Genomic DNA, 22465 nt, shown 5'->3' with positions numbered 1-22465 from the left:
AAATGAGAAACGCTTTAAGAAGGGACGAGAGTACACCATCTGTATGACTTTACAAGGAAGCAATCTTACTCGTGCCCTACTTGAGGAGAACTGACACAGACACAAGAGTCAACACCACACACATCTTAAGTGGCTCAGCTTAACTAATTAGGTCTAAAAAATTTAACTTGAATGGGTTAGAGGGAGTAACTGGGAAACAATCTTTAGAAGCGATTTAACTATGGAAGTGGATGATATGTGAATATTATATCTAGAAATTACTAGGGAAAAAAAAACCCAAAACAACCAAACTTGACCTGTGGTTACCATGGATGAAGGAGGAAGAGTTTTTGCTTAGGAGGCATTGAGTTCATTTTAATGGTGGTGGAACAATTTGGAGAGGGATAACAATAATGATTATCCAACATGAAGAAGATCATCAATGGCACTGAATTATATAAGTAGAAGTTGTTGACTTGGTGAATGTTTTGCTGTACATATTTTTTATCAAAATTGAAAAAAAATTACATGAATAATAATGAGTATATGTGGGTAAAGGGAGATAGTAGATGGTATAATATATGAAAATAAAAATGATTTATAAATTACCAAGGGTTCATGAGAGTGGGAGGGGAAGGGAGGAAAGGGGGAAAAAAGAAGAGCTGATACCAAGGGCTCAAGTTGAAAGAAAATGTTTTGGAAATGATGATCGTGACATATGTACAAATGTGCTTGGTACAATTAATGTATGGATTGTTGTAAGAGCTGTAAGAGCCCCAGTAAAGTGATTTATTAAACTAAAGAAAATGAGTATGGGGAGAAGAAAATATTCTAAAATTGATTGTGGTAAACAGTGTATACAACTCTTCTTGATATGGTTGAACTACTGAAGTATATGGTACACGGATGAGGGCCAATAAAACTGTTTTTAAAAAGATTAACTTCAACCTTTTTGCTCGAAGGGTACCAAAATCATTGCAAGCAGATCAGTTGCAGACAGGAGTAGAGCTTTCGATGGAAATTTTAAACAAGTAGATCCACATCCTAAAGCATTTCTTGGAAGAACTGTAACAGGCAATGTCCCTGGCTTCACCAGGACATTCCTGAAGGCAAAGCACAAAGCAATGGCTATCTCAAGCTGGAAGAGGTCCAGTCAAAGTAAAAGCAGACTTGTCAAGAGCAAAGGTGTGGTTAACAGTGTACTTGACGCACAAGGCATTTTGCTTATTGACTCTGGAGGACCAGAGAATGATAATATCTGCTTCCTATGCGAGGGTTTTGAGAAAGTTAGTCAAAGTTTGATCAGAGAAACATCCTGGAATGCTTCACCGGAGTCCTTGTCCACCATGACAACGTACTGTTCACTCCTCTCATCAAACAAGAGAAGTTTCGCAGCAGTGTCAATGGAGAATCTTATGCATCCGTCTTACGGTCCTGATTTGGCTCCTTCTGGTTTCCTAACATTAAAATATATTTAAAAGGCACCTTGTTTTCTTCAGTTAATAATGTTAAAAACAAACAAACCCTGCATCACCATGGCTAAATTCTCAGGACCCTCAGTTCTTTAGGGATGGGCTAAATGACTGGTGACATGACTTTAAACAAATGTGTCTTCACCTTTAAACAAATGGAGCTTATGTTGCAAAATAAGGTTTATATATTTTATTTTTAAGTTCTATTTTTCCACAAACTTTTTGAAGTCCTCTCATAGGCCCTGTTGTTATTTGCTAGAGTTCAGTCAATGCAAACTCATGGCAAACCTCTGTCTCCAAAAAACAAATTCACTGCCACTGAGTCAATTCTGGCTCATAAAGACACTGTAAAACAGGAAAAACTGCCGTTTGGGTTTCTGTAACTCTGTATGAGTGTAGAAAGCCTCGTTTCCCCTATGAATGGCTGGTGTTTTGAACTGCTGACTTTGCAGTTAGCAACCCAACTCTTAACCCATTTCACCATATACTATACCACATAATAATGAAAGAATTTTAACTGTCTTTTAGACAAAGTGAAGATAAAACATGCCTAAAATTTCTAAGCATTGTCTATGAAATTCTTCCATTAATTCCCATGTCTCCACTCACACTAATAATCCAGTAGGACAGGTCTTTCTCAGATTTGATTCCCAAGCAAGTGTCTGTTCCTTCATATATATGCTCTATAACTGGTTAAGATAAGAGTTAAAACTTATTCCTATCAGTAAGTAAGGAATTGTAATAAAACTCAGTAAAATTAAAACAAAATAATTCATAAATTAAGGTATAAAAAGGCCTCATTCATTATTTTCTAAAGAACCAGACTAGAAGTCTGCGAACCCAAACCATAAAGAATCTCAATGGTAATTGACAAGAGGAGATAAAGAAAAAGGCCAGAGCAGAAGTCACTTCCTGAAACCCCAGGGGAAGCATGGCTAGACAGCTGGTGGGCAGACCCATAAAGAGGAGGACACTGGGAACAGAGCAGGCCTGTGCAAGTTAGCTATACCAGCTCTGGCACAACGACTCCTGCTTCGCTCTCTTGGACTTCAAAACTCTAACTTGAGGTTTTCAAGGATAAAATCAAGTAGAGGAGGCCACATAGTTACACTGGTAAAGTCTCCTGGCAAATGAAGTTTGGCTAATTCTATTAAGAATTCAAATCAAGTCCATGCTAATAAATACATATATGTGTATGTGTGTGTGTATACAACAAGATAAAAATAACAAGAAAATCAGATTTAAAAATTTTCAACTTTAGCTCAGAAAAAACTACACCAAAGCTACGAGACTCAGATTAACACTATATAGTCAAATGCATTTAAAAAAAAACATTTCACTTCCACTGTAAATTTCTAGACTAATAAGGAACAGAAAGGGGGAAGGAAAATCAGTGTTGGGTCCTGGGAAAGAGAACACATCCAGGAGAGTAGAGATTTTACTCTGATAAACATGACTTTTATCCTATTGTCATTATGGGCCCAGCCCTTCCTAATATTTCTTTCGCTAAAAGAGCCTAAGTGGCACCAACAGTAAGCACTAGACTCCTAAGCACAAGGCTGGAAGTTGAAATCTACCCAGAAGATCAGCAGGAGAACACCATGGTCATCTGCCTCTATGAAGATGACAGCCATGGAGACTCTGGGCCGTTCACTGTCACATGGGAAGGCAAGCAACTGAACGTGACTTGATGTTATCTAATAAAAACAAGTAAAACTCTACAATATTACATACTACACCAGGGTAGATGGATGGAGTAAGAAGAGTGGAATATTCTCTGAAAGCCAGAACAAGCAGAACGACAAAGTGTCTCTACAAATACGCTAAGATTTTAATATCCCGATGAATGGTTTTTAAAAGTAACTTTTCAGAAGCAACCTAAGAGTTTGTTCTTCAATTTATTCATCCATTTAGAGGTCTAACATTTATTTATTAAAACGTATCCAGAAATATATCAAGCATTGGTGATAAAGAAGAAACAGATGAAGCTTTCTGACCTTCTACAATTCACATTCTGCAAGAGTGAAAGACTCACAAAAAGAAAACAATGCAGTGACACTTGAGTGCAGATATGAAACTAACTGAAATACGCTGTCACGCTGAAATCTGAAAGAAGACTACTTTCAATGGAAAGAGTCCTAATCTCTGAGGAACTACAGGTACTAATAAAAAATCTGACTGGGCTATCAAAAGGAAATAAAGGAGAATACAGTGAGAAATGAGCTTCAACAATTAGACGGTATGAATTTGTTCTCTCATACTTACATTTGCAAACAGAGGCTCGGTCCATTATCCATATCAGCGAAGAACAGTATTCACAGTATGTAGGGATGCTGTATTGAGTGGCTTTAAAAATGTGGCCGTTGTGTTCTTCCACCTAAATGGGGAAAAAAATTAGCTGTTTACAGTAAAGCAAACACAATAAATACTGTCGATCATGGTCATGGGAACACCTTCAATTCCTCATGTAAGTCTTCTCTGTGTACTCACTCCACAGGGAGCATTAAGATAGCCTAACAAATTAAACTGTGTCATGTTTGTTCTCAAAAAAGTAACGATCTAGTCAGGAAAACGGGACCAACTTATATGAATACTAGAAATAAATGTAATTACTACAAGCAGCTTCAAAAAGTCCACAGAAAAGTTCCTGACTTAGTTTCACTTCCCCAGTTTTTCAGCCTATGTGACTATAAATCATTAAAAGCCGTTTTTTTTAAAAAAATAAAACTCAGTTTCCACCACCTTGAGGATGCCAAAGGCCTTCTATCCATGTGAGTGATAAAACCAGAAACACACTCCCTGCCACCAAGCTGCTTCTGAATCAGAGTTACCTAGAAGACAGGGGGCTACCTCTGTGGGTTTTCAAGCCTGTATCTCTTCATTTGAGGAGAAAGCCTTATCCTTTTCCCAAGGAGCAGATGGTAGTTTCCAACTGCTGACCTTGGGTTTGCAGCCCAAAGGTATTCAAAAAACTGAGTGAACAATTTATTTATTCTCCCTGCCCCTACCCTTTCTGCTCTCTTGAGTGAACAATTTAAATAGTGATTTTATTAATTCATTTGAAATTAACAATAAATGTTGTATGTTAACATAAATAAGATTTTTCTGAACAACTAGTATATATTTAAAACAAAAGAAATTCATGATAGGTATTTGTGGAGTTCACTCTGACTCTGGCGACCCCACACTGCACAAAAGAACGTCCCATCTTTTGTAAATAGATGATCACACCTGTCTTCTGAGATGCCTCTGAGGCAGCTTAAATTGTTCACCTTTTGGCCAGTAATTGAATGCTCAACTGCTTAATTGTCTGGACCACCTAGTGAGTCCTACTTATAAGGATGTTCTATTATTTTTATAAATTTCTTTAATGTCCAACTTAAAAGTCATCTGGATTCTCACAGTCACTTCTGCATTCATACTGCTGCAGTATGCAGTTTAGATTGAGAAGAAAATTCAACTTCATACAGATATGAAGTTGAGAAATGGAGGAATTTTAAGTTCTTCAAGATAATGATATTACACCAAAGCTCTACAAATGGTAACCTATGGGTTAATTCCAATGTGAAATCTGAAACCATTCCAATAAATTTCTCACACGCAATGATATTACTCACATGCAATGATATTAAATCTATTATTCTGGAAATCATTATAATTTAAAACTTTTCCCCTCAAAGATACCATTGAGGAAAAAAAAAAAAGATACACAACACCAACAAGAGAAGATATTTGCCAAACACATAATCTGATAAAAATCTTATATTCAAGATTAATTACAATTTATTACAACTCAGCAATAAGAAAACAACCCAGAGAGTGCAAGAACATGTTCTAAAATCAATTGCAGTGATGATTGCACAACTCTTTTTAAAAAAAAAATTTTTAAAACAGGTCCCGCACAACTCTTCTTAACATGTCTAAACAATTAACTTAATAGTTAATGACTCAAATTATAGAACTGTATGATGGGTGAATTATGTTACTAAAACTATTTCAGGAAATAAAAGCAAATAAAGGCACTGGCCTATGTACATCTATTTATAAGGCAATACACTGAGGCTGCGGACGGGCCTTGGGCCTCAGCTCATAACCCCCCCTCAATACAACAACACTTTGTTCTAACAAAATGGCATTCTGTGATGCTCACCCCCTCACCCCCACTACACCCCAACCGCTGAAGACAAAATGAGTGCATAAGCAGATGTGGTGAAGACAGTGGATGGTGCCCCGCTATTAAAAGATATAGCGTCTGGGGTCTTAAAGGCTTTACATTAAACAAATGGTCATCCAAGAGTGAAGCAACACGTCCACGTAGAAGAAGCACACCAACAGGTGCGATCATGAGGTGTCATCAGGACTGGGTAACAGGCCTCAGAAGATTCTTAACAAACAACGAACAAACAAACAAAAATGCATTGGTGAGAATGAAGGGGGTCGGAGCAGAGATCCAAAGCCCATCTGTAGACAATGGAACATCCGCACACGCAGGGGTCGGAGGGAAGGGATGAGTCAGTCAGAGTGCAGTAGAGCACTGCAGTAGTGCAGTAGTGCAGTGGATCACACAATATATACCACTGGTTCTTTGAGGCCTCCTCACCCCCTACCATCATGACCCTCCAGTGCTGCTTCCCACTCTGGACTGTCCTGGAGCATGTACATAGGCATAGGCAAGACATAAAGCTCACGACACTTGGAACCCAGGACCAGGAATGGGAATAGTGATACCAAAAGGGTAGAGGGAAGTGGGGGAGAGGTGGGGAGAAAGGGGGAACAGATCACAATGCATGGCACATAACCACACCCCTCCCTCCAGAGGTAAGAACAACAGAAAATAGAGGGTTAGGGAGACAGCGTTCGGTGTGAATATGAAAATAATAGCAATCTATAATTATCAAGGGGTCATGATGGTGGGGGCAGGGGAGGGAGGGGAAAAAAGAGGGGCTGATTCCAAGGGCTCAATAGAAAGTAAATGTTTAGGAAAGAACAATGGCAACATGTGTACTAATATATCTGATACAATTGATGTATGGATTGTAACAAAAGTTGCAAGAGCCAATAAAATGATTGTAAAAACAGAAAAGCAAAAAACATACCATTTCGAATCAATGCAATGTGCTATATACTTCAAATTGTCAGTGTGAATATTGCTTTTTTTATGCCATGCAGAAGTGATGATAACTTACCAAATCAGCTTCTTTTTTCCTTCTTTTTTTTCTTTCTGTTTTTGGCACCTGGGCAGGGAATAAGGATAAATTATGATACAATTAATACTAATTTTCTTACTTCTTAGCAAACACTGAGATTTTTGCTTGATAGGTAAGAAAATAAACAACTCCTTATTTTGCAGGGCCAACTCTGCACTTCTAATAATCAAATGTGAGAAAAAATTTTAATTTGATATATCATGATGCTGATAATACCTAATTAATGGAAGAATACTTTGGAGATTACTCTTTATAAACCTCAGTTCTGTCTAGAAGTCATATCATACTAATATTAGCATCTTATTTTAACCACTCATTTAAATGCTTACTTATATTATATTTTGCGCATTCCATATTTAGTCCCTAGAAAAAGGCTCTGTCCCAAAGCAACATAAAATTTTTTTTAAAAAGAGCATTATTTGGAAAATGGAAATACTCTTTTATATATATTCCCTGACAATCATACTACAAAGGAACTTCAAAAAGTTTGTGGAAATTGGAATTAAAAGGCAATTTATTTTATCCACTTTTTAAAGCCCCTTCATATACACACATTCAAAGGCATCATAAGTCCACCCTCATTTTTCCCTAAGCCTCTGTATTTTGTCCTTGGGTAAATACTGCCTTTTTTTAGAAGTTTTTTCATTTTTGATTATTCTAACACAGCAATGAGTCCAATCCAGGGTTGAAGAATGATGAAGGGACATACAGGCATCCTCCCAGTCTCTATTTGACCAATAAATCTGGTCTTTTATGATTTAGGGTTTGGTTCCATGTCTCCTCACACTCTATCCAACGCCTTCCACTGTGATCCATTTCAGAGCAATGAGTGGTAGCCAGGCACCCTAGTTCTTCTGGTCTCAGGGTTGGGAACATTAGTGTCTGTGTGCTCCATTAAGCTACTGCAGAGGTTCCCAACCTCCCTAATGCTGCGACCCTTTCATACAGTTCCTCATGTGGTGGTGACCCCCAACCATAACATTATTTTTGTTGCTACTTCATAACATTAATTTTGCTACTGTAAGGAATCTGGTGTCCCATGTGATCGGGTCGGCATGACCCACAGGTTGAGAACCGTTGGTCTACTGGCTTAACTATAGTATAGAACTTTAATGGATGTATTTATATTTTACTACGTCAAAAATAATAAAAAGATGGTTTGCAAATAGAAATACATATAAACTATACAAAAAAGGATTGCAATCAATAAAAAGGTACACACTGATTAACTATTTCTGCCAATAATTTGTCTCTTCAATAATATGGATTTCATAAAATTTATTTAATAGAGCTGAAGCAAGAATTAAATAGAATAGGCATTTGCTAAAATAAAGGTTATTATTATAATGATTTGAAGAGACACATTTTCCCAAAACCTAATTCATAGAAAAATATAATTTATGGGTCCTTAAATCACTGAATGAAACACGGAATTTCATCTTAATTTTGTTTTTCTATCATTTTATTAGAGCCTCTTATAGCTCCATCCATTGTGTCAAGCACATTTGTACATATGTTGCCATCATCATTTTCAAAACATTTCTACTTGAGCCCTTGATATCAGCTCCTCATTTTTTTTCACTCCCTCATGAACCCTTGCTAATTTATGTTATTATTATTATTTCATGTCTCACACTGGCCAATGTCTCCCTTTATCCACTTTTTCCCTGGGGAGGGGATTATATGCTGATCACTGTGATCGGTTCCCCCTTTCTCCCCCTACCTTCCCTTTCTCCTTCTGATATTGCTACTCTCATTATTGGTCCTGAGGGATTTATCTGTCCTGGATTCCATTGTGTTGTGAGCTCTTATCTGTACCAGTATACATGCTCTAGTCTACTCAGATTTGTAAGGTAGTATTGGGGTCATGATAGTGGAGGGGAGAAGAAAGCATTAAAGAACCAGAGGAAAGTTGTATGTTTCTTCCCCCCCCACCCCGCCACTGGTGCTACACTGCACCCTCCCTGATTGACTCGTCTCTTCCTTGTGATCCTTTTGTAAGGGGATGTCCAATTGTCTACAGATGGGCTTTGCATCTCCACTCTGCACTCCCCCTCATTCACATTAATATTTTTTAGTTCTGGGTCTTTGATGCCTGATACCTGATCCCATTGACATCTCATGATCACACAGGCTGGTGTGCTTCTTCCATGTGGACTTTGTTGCTTCTCAGCTAGATGGCAACTTATTTATCTTTAAGCTTTAAGACCCCAGATGCTCTATCTTTGACAGCCGGGCACCATCTGCTTTCTTCACATTTGCTTATGCATCCATATTGTCTTCAGTGATCGTGTAGGGAAGGTGAGCATCACGGAATGCCGGGTTATTAGAACAAAGTGTTCTTGCATTAGGAATCTCATCTTTAAGCACTGCTTTTCAAAATGAAATTCATAACCTTTCTAAATGCTTGTTATCTTAAGAGCACAATACTGTGTATTTAACTCAGTGAAGAATGTATTCATTATTGACAGCTTAGGTAACAGGTCTAATGAATTTATCACACTGAAAGGATACGTTGACATGTTTACTCTAATGATTTTCTGAAATAACAATCACAATAGACTCTTCAAAATAATTACTAAAAATAACTCATAAGTGAATCCTTTAAGAAATCACAGCACATCATATTTACCTTTGAGGCTACACAATCTGATGTCTTGAATTCATTCATATATTCATCTAAAAACACTTTAAAAGTGTTGACCCAAACTCTGACTGGAGATTCACTCCAATCGCGCTGCTCAAATCTCATCGTCTTTTCCAGAATCTGTTCAAATAGTGCATAGAGGTCCTTATACCGTATACTTTTGCCATCATCCATCTAGTGAGAAACCAGAGAAGATATGTAATGTTTTAGCATGAAATTCTTTATACATGGAAGACTGATTCAACTTGTATTGAGTGTTATTAGAATAAAGATTTAAGACCCTATGCACTTTCTTTTTAAAAGAAATACTTTTATTGGGGGCTCTGACATGTCTTATCACAATCCATACATTCATCCAGTGTGTCAAGCACATTTGCTGCCATCATCATTTTCAAAGCATTCTCTTCCCACTTGAGCCCCTGATATCAGCTCCCCATTTCTTCCTCCACCCTCCTCCGCCCACCTCCCTCACACACCCTTGATGTTATAGATTATTGTTTCCCTATCTCACAGTGTCCTCCATCACCCCTCACCCACTTTTCCGTTATTAGTCCCAAGACCCTGTATGCTTTCTAATGAGCATTTTAATGATTTCTAATACTAAGTACATGTGGTATTTATAAATGTCTACTTACTATGGAGTGTATGGTTTTGGGTAATAGATTAAATAATATAATAATTTGGGTAAGTCCTAGGAATTTCTTCTATGGGTTTAAGTTTTTAACTGTTTGGCGCTATAAATATCACTCATATCCTTTTTTATTACCTATCCCCAGAAATGAGTTTTATTTCGGATTGTTCCAGTCTAACATTAGAAGGCTAATTACTTGGATTCTGCCTAATGATATATTAGATAATCATCTTTACTTTTATTCCTTTCTACAAAGGAAGAGTGACATGTCCAGAGTAACAGCATATAATTAAAGAGGAATTTAAATAGAATCCATTTTAGTTTATTTAAAAGTTGACATTTTTATATGAGAGAAGACTAAAGAATCAGAAATTGCTATATGCATTTACAATTTACTTCCTTTTGAACACTTTGAAGTGAGAGCATGAGGTTTTTTGATTCAGGGTTAGAAAGCCAGTGTTAAAGCTCTGCTTCAAGATGCTGGCTCTTCCCCGGTGACTGAAGATGAGTCTGAGCATCTAACAACCCCAACTTTCTGATCTAGGAACTATAAATGTGAAGAAAGAAAGCACTGTGACAAGCAACTGGGCAGATTAGAAAAGTGTGGCCCCTTAGTCCTTCCTTCCCCCAAACCTAGAAATTTTCAGAATAAACAGATTACTTCCTCATTATAATTTTTATTCCTAGTTTCATGGACCATATAGTTCCTAATTTCACCAGGTTAAAAAAAAATTACAACAAGAAAGAAAAGTAGAGGGAAAGTTCTCCTGATTGATCTTTTCAAAATGAGTTAAAAACTAGATTGAACAAATAAGTAGGAATTATTTTATGGAAGGAAAATGATAATTTATACATATGAATAATGACTCTATAGATGTAAGCATTACTAGATGCTTCAGTACCACACACACACACACACACACACACACACACAAATACGTGAACATAAAATACTCTGGTTCTCTTGAAAGATAATATAAAATAACTAGAACCTCTATCTTTGTAACAGAGCTAAAAGGATTATGAGAAGTAAAACAGTGATGAGGCAATGGGAGAAAACCAATAGTACCCAAATACCTTGACTATAAAATAATACTTATAAATCTAAGGGGAGAAAAAAACCCAAAAATTTATTCAAGGAAGTTATTAATCTGAGGACAGTATATTTCCCCCCACCTATATAGGGTCACTATGAACCAGATTAGACTTTTTTTTTTGACATTTAACATCCCTAAAACAAAATTAGGGAGTTGAAGAAATCTTGGTAAAACATGGACTCCTTATTGCTTTATAAAAGAGATCGTGTCAGCACACTTTTGCGACAGAAGAGCCAATCCTATCCCTCAAAACTATTAAAAAAATTATTGGAGAGCCATAAATATATTTTTACAAACAAATTAAGTCATCATTAGCTGAATAATATCCTTTGAACACTTAGCAAATGAAACTATGACAGTTTTATTTTCATTTTCAATTTTGCTTCAGAGCCACACGTTGGTTCTCCAGCTAGTTTGCCAAGCCTACAGTGCTGACACATTTCTCTTACATGAACTATCTCCTGATCTAGTTGAGCTTACCGCCAATGCAGACGAATAAAAGCTGAAGATATTCTGTCGAAATTCTCTTAGGGCTTTTTTAAACACAACATCCACCATTGTGTCTTTTTTGCTGTCTTCATTATCTAGGTCATTCATCTGGGAACCACAGAAAGAGTTTCTGTTCACAATCAACTAATTGAAAAGAAGTGAGTACAACAGGGGATTGTTTCTTTAACAATAACTGTCCTGAAAAGGAAAGTTACTGGCTATTAGGGGACCTAGACAGAAATATTAATAGATAGCTCAACTTTTATTACTATTAGATAGTTTCTTAGATCCCTTCTGACACTAACATTGAGCAAGTACAAGTATCACCATCATATTAAGACTACAATGAGTTATAGTAAAATAAAGGCAGTAAACAGAGCCCCAAACCTTAAATTCTATTTATCCTGTTTGACTTATGCATATCTTATTTTTTTAATGTTTTTATGCATATCTTATTATTTGTACTTTTCTAGTAAAGGACAGACTATATACTACTGAAGTATACGTCAGCTTGATCGTTTAGAATAGCCTACTATGTGCAAGTGCTCCATAGATAAAGCTACTGAAGGACCAGACTCAGCAAGTGTACCTTCTTCAGAAGAAATTCATCCATGCTTTTCAAATCATTGACACTTGTTATGATCTGGACAGAGTCATTTTGCCAATGCATAGACTCCAAAGCCACATTGCTGATCTTCACACTTCGCTTCCTCTTTGCCTTTGGAGAAGGTTCTTTGTTCTCCTTAAACTCCTTCCGGGAACAGCCAGGTAGATCTGGGCTCAAAGAAGGTGTCGGTTGATAATGAACTAATTCTAGAATTCAAAAAAATACATCATGCTGAGTGAAATTAGCCAATCACAGACGAACAAATATCCTATCAGACCATTATTATCAAAAGGTCACACAATAAAAGTGTGGGAAAGGAAGCCTCAGACTAGAAGGTGCACAGCGTTAATTTGGGTGAAGGGGAAGGCAATACACAGTGAGCGGGAACGTAAGGCAAACTAATGGAGGCACAGGCAGATCCTGGGAAGTTTCCAACAGTTAAAGGCAACAGAGGCAAATACTACTGTATACACAATCCTGCAATCATGGTAATCTCTGAGTAGATGATTGAGTATGCATACAGGTTGAACAGGTGTGTGATGGAGAGTGGGAGTATACCTACAAATATAGTCAGGTTTGAAAGAAGATAGTCATATGCGTTTTCATCTTTGTTGAAAGTATACCCATGAATGTGCTGCAGCATCCGGGGGGTGGAGGGCGGAGGGAACAACAAGTGATCCAAATCGGTGAAGAAGAGGGTATAGGAGGCCTGGTAGGGCATGATCAAGGGTAATGTAACCCAGAGGAATTACTGAAACCCAAATGAAGGCTGAACATGATAGTGGGACAAGAGGAAAGTAAAAGGAAATAGAGGAAAGAACTAGGAGGCAAAAGGCACTTATAGAGGTCTAATAAAGGCAATGTACATATGTAAATATATTTGTATATAACAATGGGGAAGTAGAAATATGTGCATTTATTTATAGGTTTAGTATTAAGATAGGAGATGGACATTGGGCCCCCACTCAAGTACTCCCTCAATGCAAGAATATTTTGTTCTATTAAACTGGCATTCCATGATGCTCACCTTCCTGACACGATCACTGAAGACAATGTGGGTGCATAAGCAAATGTGGTGAAGAAAGCTGATGGAGCCCAGCTATCAAAAGATATAGTGTTTGGGGTCTTAAAGACTTGAAGGTAAACAAGCAGCCATCTAGCTCAGAAGCAACAAAGCCCACATGGAAGAAGCACACCAGCCTGTGTGATCACGAGGTGCCGAAGGGATGAAGTATCAGGCATCAAAGAACAAAAATCATATCATTGTGTGCTCACCTCCCCATACGATTGCTGAAGACAAATGAGTGCATAAGCAAATGTGGTAAAGTAAGCTGATGGTGCCCAGCTATCAAAAGATATAGTGTCTGGGCTCTTAAAGGCTTGAAGGTAAACAATCTAGCTCAGAAGCAACAAAGCCCACATGGAAGAAGGGCACCAGCCTGTGTGATCACAAGGTGTTGAAGGGATCAGGTATCAGGTATCAAAGAATAAAAAATCATATCATTGTGAATGAGGGTGAGTGTGGAGTGAGGACCCAAAGCCCATCTGTAGGCAACTGCACATCCCCTTACAGAAGGGTTACGGGGAGGAGATGAGCCAGTCAGGGTGCAGTGTACCAACGATGAAACATACAACTTTCCTCTAGTTCCTACATGCTCCCCACCCCCACCATCATGATCCCAATTTTACCTTACAAATCTGGCTAGCCCAGAGGATGCACACTGGTACAGATAGGAACTAGAACCACAGGGAATCCAGGACGGATGGTCCATTCAGGACCAGTGGTGAGAGTGGCGATACCAGAGGGTGGAGGGAGGGTTGGGTAGTAAGGGGGAACCGATTACAGGGATCTACATATAACCTCCTCCCTGGGGGACGGACAACAGAAAAGTGGGTGAAGGGAGATGTCAGTGTAAGATATGACAAAATAATGTGTGTAAATATATATACATATACATACATATATATATATATGGTATATATATATACACCATATTGAATGAAGGGGGAAGTGCAGAGTGGAGACCCAAGGCTCAAGTGTCGGCCAATGGAGATCCCCTCATAGAGGGGTTTAGGAGAGGAGATGGGTTAATTAGGGTAGTACCGATGAAGAACACAGCTTTCCCCCAGATCCTGGATGCTTCCTCCCCCCAACTACCATGATCCGAATTCTACCTTGCAGGGCTGGATAGGGCAGAGGTTATACACTGGTACATATGAGGGCTGGAGGCACAGGGAATCCAGGGTGGATGATACCTTCAGGACCAAGGGTGTGAGGGGCGATGCTGAGAGAGTGGAGGGTGAGTGGGTTGGAAAGGGGGAACTGATTACAAGGATCCACATGTGACCTCCTCCCTGGGGGAGAGACGGCGGAGAAGGGGTGCAAGGGAGACTCCGGATAAGGCAAGATATGACAAAATAACGATGTATAAATTACCAAGGGCACATGAGGGAGGGGGGAGTGGGGAGGAAGGGGGGAAAAAAAAGAGGACCTGATGCAAAGGGCTTAAGTGGAGAGCAAATGCTTTGAGAATGATTGGGGCAGGGAATGTATGGATGTGCTTTATACAATTGATGTATGTATATGTATGGATTGTGATAAGAGTTGTATGAGTCCCTAATAAAATATAAAAAAAGAAAAGAGGAGGAAAAAAAGAGAAAATGATTAGGGCAAAGAATGTACAGATGTGCTTTATACAATTGATGTATGTATATGTATGGACTGTGATAAGAGTTGTAAGAGCCCCTAATAAATAGTTTTAAAAATTGTTTTAAAAAGATATGACAAAATAATAATTTATCAAGGGTTCATGAGGGAGTGGGGAGTGGGGAGGGAGCGGGAAAATGAGGAGCTGATACAAGGGGCTTAAGTGGAAGGTAAATGTTTTGAGAATGATGAGGGCAATGAATGTGCAAATGTGCTTTACACAATTGATGTATGTGTGGCTCGTGATAAGAGTTGTATGAGTCCCACTAAAATGATTTTTTTAAAAAGTTCATGAGCAGCAATCTAAGATAAAACTATTGGCCTTTCCTGGTTCAAAGGAAAGAATGGTGGAAATCAAAAGGTACATGGAAACTATTACTCCAAAAATTGATTAATGGACCATGTAAACATCAGTCTCCACAACCCTGAGACCAGAAAACGCAGATGGTGAACAGCTATTGCTCAGATAAAGATCACAACTCTAGGGTCGAGGATAAAGTTGGAAAAAATGTGGGGCAGAAGTCAAAAATCACAAAAGTGACCAGGCTTACTGACAGAATGAAACTGGTGGAACCATGAAGTTACAGCTCGTACAACTTCTGAACAGTTCTGAAACTGAACTCACCTCCACATTAGAATAAGCCACCACTGAAGATCAACGGCAGAATTTACCCAAAGATCAAGATCAGAGGTTTAGGCTAGGAGGAGAAATGGAAGCAGGAAACCCAGGGAGGAAGTAGACTAGTCCGTGGTGTGGTGAGGGGATTGCGAGAGAGTTGAATCAGAATGTGCAGGAATCGTCGAATGTGCTCTGTAGACCTTTCCCTAATTCACAGTAAGAAAAAAAAATTTTTTTTGGGGGGGTGGGGATTTTTGGAGCTTTATAAAATGAAATGAGTAACACACAGCACTCAAATCCCTTGGCTAAAAAAGTGTTACTGGAAAAAAACTATTTTTTAAAAATAAAGTCACAATCTTTCTTTAAAGAAAAGGATTAATGGTTACTAAAGAAATTAGCTAGAATCCTATTTAATTATTAAAAATAAAGAGCACTTTAACAAAACTCTGCCCAAATATAAATAAGAAACCATGAGGGGCTTATAATATATTTTCATTTCATTTTCCAAACACTTTCTAAAGCCGCATCACATACATGTATCCTTATGAACCAATCTTACAGTGAAGTCTACTTATATGTGCTTCAACTGTACAGCTGTAAATGTCTTCCGTGAAGAGCTGGTTTGGAATTGGCAGTGGAAAGTGTAATTGTAGAAAATGAAAACATTAGAATGATTACTGTCAATTAAATATTGATGCCAAAAAATTGATCTTAGAATTATCATAGTGAGAAATTCCAACTTTTCCAAACAGAATTCGTTTTACCCATTCAACTTACTGATATTATTGGCCATTTAATAGTAGCAAAGAAAACTAAAGCTAACCTAAGATTAATGACCATTATTGGGATTTTGACTGCTCCACTATTTTGTGCGGCAGAACTCTGATTTCAATGTAATTGCATAATTTTATTTTTGTTAAGAATTTAAGAATCCAGTGGGTTAATTATTAAATGCTAAGATGCTAACTGCAAAGTGGGTGGGTCAAACCCGCCAGCTGCTCCCGGCTTAAGGATGAGGATGGCTACTTTCATAGAGTTACAGCCTCAGATACTCTGCGTAGTAGTTGTCCTCTGTCCTACTGGATGACTACGAGTCAGAAACTGATTCAATGGCAGTGGGTTTGGTTTGACTTCTGACCCTAGCTTATTAAAATATCTAGTCAACAAGATGGTCATTATGCATATTAGAGGAACAGCGCACTTTCGGAAAGATTAACAGGAATTGTGAAACCAATCTCCACCCTTTGCCCATCTTTACCATCTGGAAACTGAGGCACCGGAAGCGCATCCGAGCAAGGGAAAAGTGTGGAAACCTCTGAGTGAGGGGTAGGCTTCATTGTGGTTGTCTTTTTCTCCCCTTGCTTGCCTTTGGCCCAGAATCTCATCTTAGCTCTCTGAGGTCTGTTTAAAAAATAAATATAAAAATGGAAACCAGCATTTCTAGAGAGAGTTTTCATTTACCACTTTAAGCTTTATAAAGATACTCCATGTATTTTTAGGTCACTAAACCTTCACATTTAAATTTAATCATAAGCAATCTTTAATCTCACATTTAAATTGCACCTAGCTTCCTCATTTTGAATACTAACATTACTCATCCCCTTGCCAGCTTGGATTCAGTAGAATCACAAATATAAAAATATTTTTATAAACATCACTAATAATCTTAAAACTCTTTTAAAAAACATTGCGTTTTTAAAATTTCCCTCTAATTTTCATCCATAAATAAGCACGTTTCATAACAATGCAATCATTATGCAGATACTCACCATTATGTCATGGAAGTTATTGGATCATTATGACACATCAATATTACTCATTTATTATTACTAATATTACAAGTACTACCAACAACAGCTACCATTTACTGAGCTCTTATGTGCCCCAGGTACAGTGTTCAGCTTCTATAAAATAACCTTACTTAATCACAACAGATGTATTTTGAATAAACTACTATAGCCACGTTGCAGGAGAAACAAGAGGCAGACGGACGAAGTCCCAGAACTCTAAAAGGCTGCTTTGAGTCCAAGTTGACTCACTGGCGGTGGGTTTGCTTTGTTATAACCATTTCATATGTGAGAATCTGGAGACTCAAACGGAAGGTAACTTTGTCAAGGTTACCCAGTCAGTAAATGACCAGGGTGAGAATTACATTTACTAGGCTACATTCCTTCATTCATATTATAGACTCTCTTTCATTATATAAAACAGGGACGTACTTTGAGATCATAGCACCAGCTGGCATTTATTGAAGATATTATATATTCTAAGTGTGCTACGAGTGTTTGGGTGTCACAAAAGATTACGTAATGGACTTCTAATCACAACGCTTGGCAGTCCAAGCACACCCAGAGGGTCCTTGAAGACAGGCCTGGAAAGCCCATGGAGTAGCTAGCTCCCTCTGCACACATGACCGGAGTCAGAATCAACTCAAGGCGGCGAACCACCACCGCCCGCACTAGGAAGCTTACTCGTATTATTTATTTGTTTGTCCACTTATTCAGCCAATCAAAAGATAAATAAGCATCTACCAGATACTAGGCACAAAATCTTACATATGTGAGTCTCAATGTTCCCAACTACAATGGAGTCATCCTTATTTTACACAGAATAAAATGAAGCCTCAATCCTCTAGTTGGAGGGGAGTAGGTGTAAGAAAGGTAAAATCAGGAGTATCTTATTATGAATTCATGTTCTTTTTCACTTTTTAATTAAAAAGTTTATTATTAAGCTTAACACATTCACACAAAGAGCAACTATTCTACAAATTATTCTATTTACAAATAGCATCCTTCACCAGCACCACCATCTTCTATCCTTTTGGAGACAACTCTTTTGAACAATTCAACGGATTCTTTTTTATAGTTCACATGCTCCCATTGCTATCCTAACCATGACCATGGCTAATGACCAAGCATGTTCCACTGCTCCTGCTAGATCTAACCCGACCACGAACATCTATTTCCCCAACACAACTACAGGCGTGCAATCTCTCTCTCTCTCTCTCTCTCTCTCTCTCTCTCTCTCTCTCTCTCTCTCTCTCTCTCTCTCTCTCTCTCTCTCTCAGTAACACAGTACAAGCTATTCTCGCTCTCGTTAGCAACCAGTACCTCAGGATTTGCACCTTCAGTCAGCTCAGTAGGTCCAGAAAGCCTGGACAAAACTGCAAGCCAGGACAGAGTGGCTACAGCCCAGTGTCTCCTGCAGGTACCAGCACGTGTGAGCAGCAGTGGTCGGTGGCCGAACCTGCACTAACGTTCAGCTTTGGGGCTTCAGACTTCGGCCAAGCCTTGGCAGCTACGGGAGGCAGGGGAAATGTACCCTAGCTACCAGTGCCAAAAGCTCAACACCAGCCTACATCCGGCCCTTCCTCCCTGCTCCATTACTCAACACACAGTCAGACATCACCTAATTGGACATTAGGCAGCACATGCTGCAGACTACAATTTCAGTTAGGTCAACATTCAGTATTTACATTTTTTATACAAATAGTCACAACTGAGACCTGTTCTTTTCTGCACAATCAGCCCTCTGCCCCAGAGTTAATAATTGGTTTTGCTTTTCATTTGATCGCTCTTCTATTGATAACTCACATCAGTGTTTCTCCATTTGTATCAATCTCCTCTCCGTGTACGCAAACATACGAGGTATTCCATCAGTTTAATTTTCTTGAAGAAACTTCATCCAGAGCTTCTGATTTGCTTCAGTCTGGAGGTTTTCCCTAAGTACTTGCTGTTCAGCTGTCATTTGAAGAGCCACTTGCACAGGCTCAATAGACGAAATACCTTCACTCTTGTTTGTTTTAGAAAGACTCTGGGGGGCGGGGGGCAGGGATGGGTCTATTTTCATCCACTATCTTGAACACGCAGCAATCTGGAAACTCCTAGCTTTCAGTTCTGTTCAGTTAGCTTACTGGTCGTTTGCTCTCCTCCGTTTCCTCACTGGGTTATTGACTATCCAGAACTGCTCCTCTAATTTTCTTATCTTTCCTCTCACCTCTTCATCTTCTCAATCCAATTTCTAAGAGAAATCCTCAAACTTTTCTTCTCACCCTTCTGTTGTGCATAGAATTATGCCCCTCCCAAAATGTATACTGCATATCCTAAACTCCACAGCTACTGAAAGGTGGGAAAACACAAAATCACAGAATTACTGCAGAGTCAATTTCTTCTGAGATATAAAAGAGATTAAACACTGACGCAAGAAGTAGAGATGGGGGAAGGAAGATGTCAAGGCCTCTAAAGGTTGCCCAAGAGCAGAACTCCAGAGACAAATACCTTCCTCCAGAGAGTCAACAGAGAAAGAGGCTCTTACGCTAACGCAAACACCTTGAATTCTGATTTATGGTCAACTCCACTGTATCAAAACGATGTTCGGTATATTAAATCCATCCATTTGTGCTCTGTCTGTCTGTTAGAACCGCTGGATAACTAAGACTTTGCTTTCTGAGGTGTTCTTTTAAATCATCACATTTTCTTATTTTCAAAAGCTCTTCTTATTATGGATATATCTCTTTCATGCAGTTCGATTTAATGCATATAATTATTTTCTAATTCGGAAGGTCTTATAGCTATGTTTCTCTTAAAATTTCTTTCTGATGAACAGTTTATTTCCTCCAGGTTGCATTTTATCTGTTTGTTTTGGTTTCTTTTATATAAAATGTTTCCAAAAATATGTGGTGATCACTGATGTCTGATTATGGTTAAAAACAGGGTTTTTAAAAAGGTACTTTGAAGCTCTACTGTGCACTGGTGGGGTTTCTTACTGTAGTTTTTCTGTGTAGTGTGTAGCTATCATCTGGCAACCTCCAAGTTCAGATGTTTGTTTTCTTCTAGGATAGGAGCGGGATCATCAGTCAACTCAGCTTTCCTCACTTGGTTTGGAATTTAACTTTTTTCCTGAGTATACTTTGCCTATTTATTTTCTGCAGTCGTCATTTTCTTGCTGCTGTCTCCTCGCTTGTTTTCTTCATCTTTGTAGGTTTTGTCATATTAGCAATATGGGGAAAGGAAGTAGAAGTCCAATGTATATGTTCAATCTGGCATCATCAACTATGAGTTCATTCGACTATGATACGCCACATTTCTCAATGCATGATTTCTACAATAATCCACTTTGGATTTGGTTTACCCTAGTTTATGTCTATACAGTTATTGAAAAAGTGATCTTTAAAAGAGTTATTAACTGGGTAGACTTTGATGTAAACGTAGCATAACATAAGGAACAAAGATATGTATTTGACAAAGAAAAACATAAATCCACATGCTTTCTTAAGAATTAAACCCTAGAAATATTTTCTAGTTCCTGTAAAACACCTAAATCAAATGCGATCTAAGTTCAAAGTTGGAAATATTTTCAGTCTCACTTGACCTCTCTTCTCTTAATATAAAACATCACAAGGCATAAGATGATTTACAGTTATCCTCCTATCTCACTATTAACCATAGAGAAAGCTAGAGCTCATTAGAAATTTTGAATTTGTGCCTATTACATAGCAGAGACTTAATATTTACTTGTTGAAAAATAGCTAAATGACTTTCATTTCCAAAGCAGCTTCTCTACCTGTTACGTTTTTTTTTTTTAAGGCTCTGTACTTAATTAGGGTTAGTCAGGAAATAAAATTAGATCATACTTTATACCTTATCTCTGAATCTGAAGACTTCTGTCCCACAGTCAGCTTTGTAATCTCTCCTTGAGACATAGTCTTAGGGAGCTTTGCTTGTTCATCAATTGAAGAAAAGCGTTGTGAAGTCTGGAATAATACATACAGTAACACTGTAAGATCAAGGAGCCGTGTGATAGCATTATAGCTACAACTCAGGTCACTGAATTGCTTCAGAACTAAAGTTGTTAAACATTTTTATTAAAATGCATACATGTTATTCAGAAATCCACTGAAATAACAGAACCCACTGAAAACTATATGAATCTTTTAGTCACCTGTGAAAAAGTGAGCTTACGGAAATGAAGATGCTGAAATAAGTTCATATTCCTGATACTATAACAAAGAATCTCAAATGGTAAGTTAAGAGAAACCAAGCTAACTGAAGATACAGTAGAGGAGCTTCAAACGGCTGTGAGAACATCCTAATAGTTTTCTATTTCATTTTTCCACTAGCTTTTGAAGCCCTTTATACAGACAAAACATTAAAGATCTAATAACTCCAGAATCCTAATTGCTGTATTTCATACCTCCTTTGATTTTATTGGTTTTCATGCTTCATTTCTGAAAGACTATTTTGTCCCCTTTTAAAAGATATTTGTCCCTAAATGAATATATGATAAACACCCATGGAGACAACAGTCAGGAAATTCAATGACACAATATATTGGACAAATATATTGCAAAAGATCTCTATAAAGTATTAAGAAGCATAGATGTCACTTTGAGAACTAAGTGTGGTTGACCCAAGACAGTATTTTTGATAGCCTTGGGTGCATGTGAAGAAGGAGCCTTTAGTAGTGTAGTGGTTACACATTGGGCTTAGATATTCAAGGTCAGCAGTTTGAAACCACTAGCTGCTGAGGGAGAAAGGCAGGGCTTTCTACTCCCGATAACAGGTACAGTCTCAAACCCACAGGGGTAGTCCTACTCTGCCCTACAGGACCACTATGAGTTGGCATCAACTCAATGGCAGTGATTTTTGGGGGGTTGGTGGGGATGTACATGTGAAAGCTGGACACTGAATAAGGATGGCTGGTAATAAAGAACAGAGGTCTCTGAGCTATGGTGAAGAATACGATATATATCACAAAACTGTCAAAAGAACAAACAAACTTGTGTCGGAAGATGTACAACCATAATACTCCTCAGAAGCCATGGTGGCACGACAGTCTCATGAATTTTGGACATGTTATCCAATGAGACCGATACCTGAAGAAGGACAGCAAGCTTGGCAAAGTAGAGGGTCAGTGAAAAGGAGGAAGTCCCTCAATGACATGGACTACTACTGGGGACACAACAATACACTCAAACATAGGAATTCAGGGTGGTGCAGGACTAGATAATG

The 22465-nt window shown here is 38.2% G+C and overlaps 1 protein-coding gene across 14 annotated transcripts in view; it reads right to left on the bottom strand.

Annotated features, from left to right (window-relative positions):
* Nucleotides 1–22465, bottom strand: part of MYO9A (myosin IXA) — a 250951-nt gene that overhangs the window by 51564 nt on the left and 176922 nt on the right. For all 14 annotated transcript variants that reach the window (XM_075536143.1, XM_075536142.1, XM_075536146.1 and 11 more), the window contains 7 exons: nucleotides 21095–21207; nucleotides 16714–16856; nucleotides 12112–12335; nucleotides 11514–11630; nucleotides 9291–9479; nucleotides 6638–6685; nucleotides 3717–3828 (listed from right to left, as the gene is read on the bottom strand). In XM_075536143.1, the coding sequence (XP_075392258.1) occupies nucleotides 3717–3828; nucleotides 6638–6685; nucleotides 9291–9479; nucleotides 11514–11630; nucleotides 12112–12335; nucleotides 16714–16856; nucleotides 21095–21207 (946 nt within the window). The remainder of the gene's footprint in view (nucleotides 1–3716; nucleotides 3829–6637; nucleotides 6686–9290; nucleotides 9480–11513; nucleotides 11631–12111; nucleotides 12336–16713; nucleotides 16857–21094; nucleotides 21208–22465) is intronic.

This window comes from Tenrec ecaudatus, chromosome 17 (assembly GCF_050624435.1).
Source record: "Tenrec ecaudatus isolate mTenEca1 chromosome 17, mTenEca1.hap1, whole genome shotgun sequence".
Taxonomy (NCBI): Eukaryota; Metazoa; Chordata; class Mammalia; order Afrosoricida; family Tenrecidae; genus Tenrec; species Tenrec ecaudatus.
Note: the sequence above shows the minus strand (reverse complement) of the source record. Positions and strands in the feature narration are given on the sequence as shown.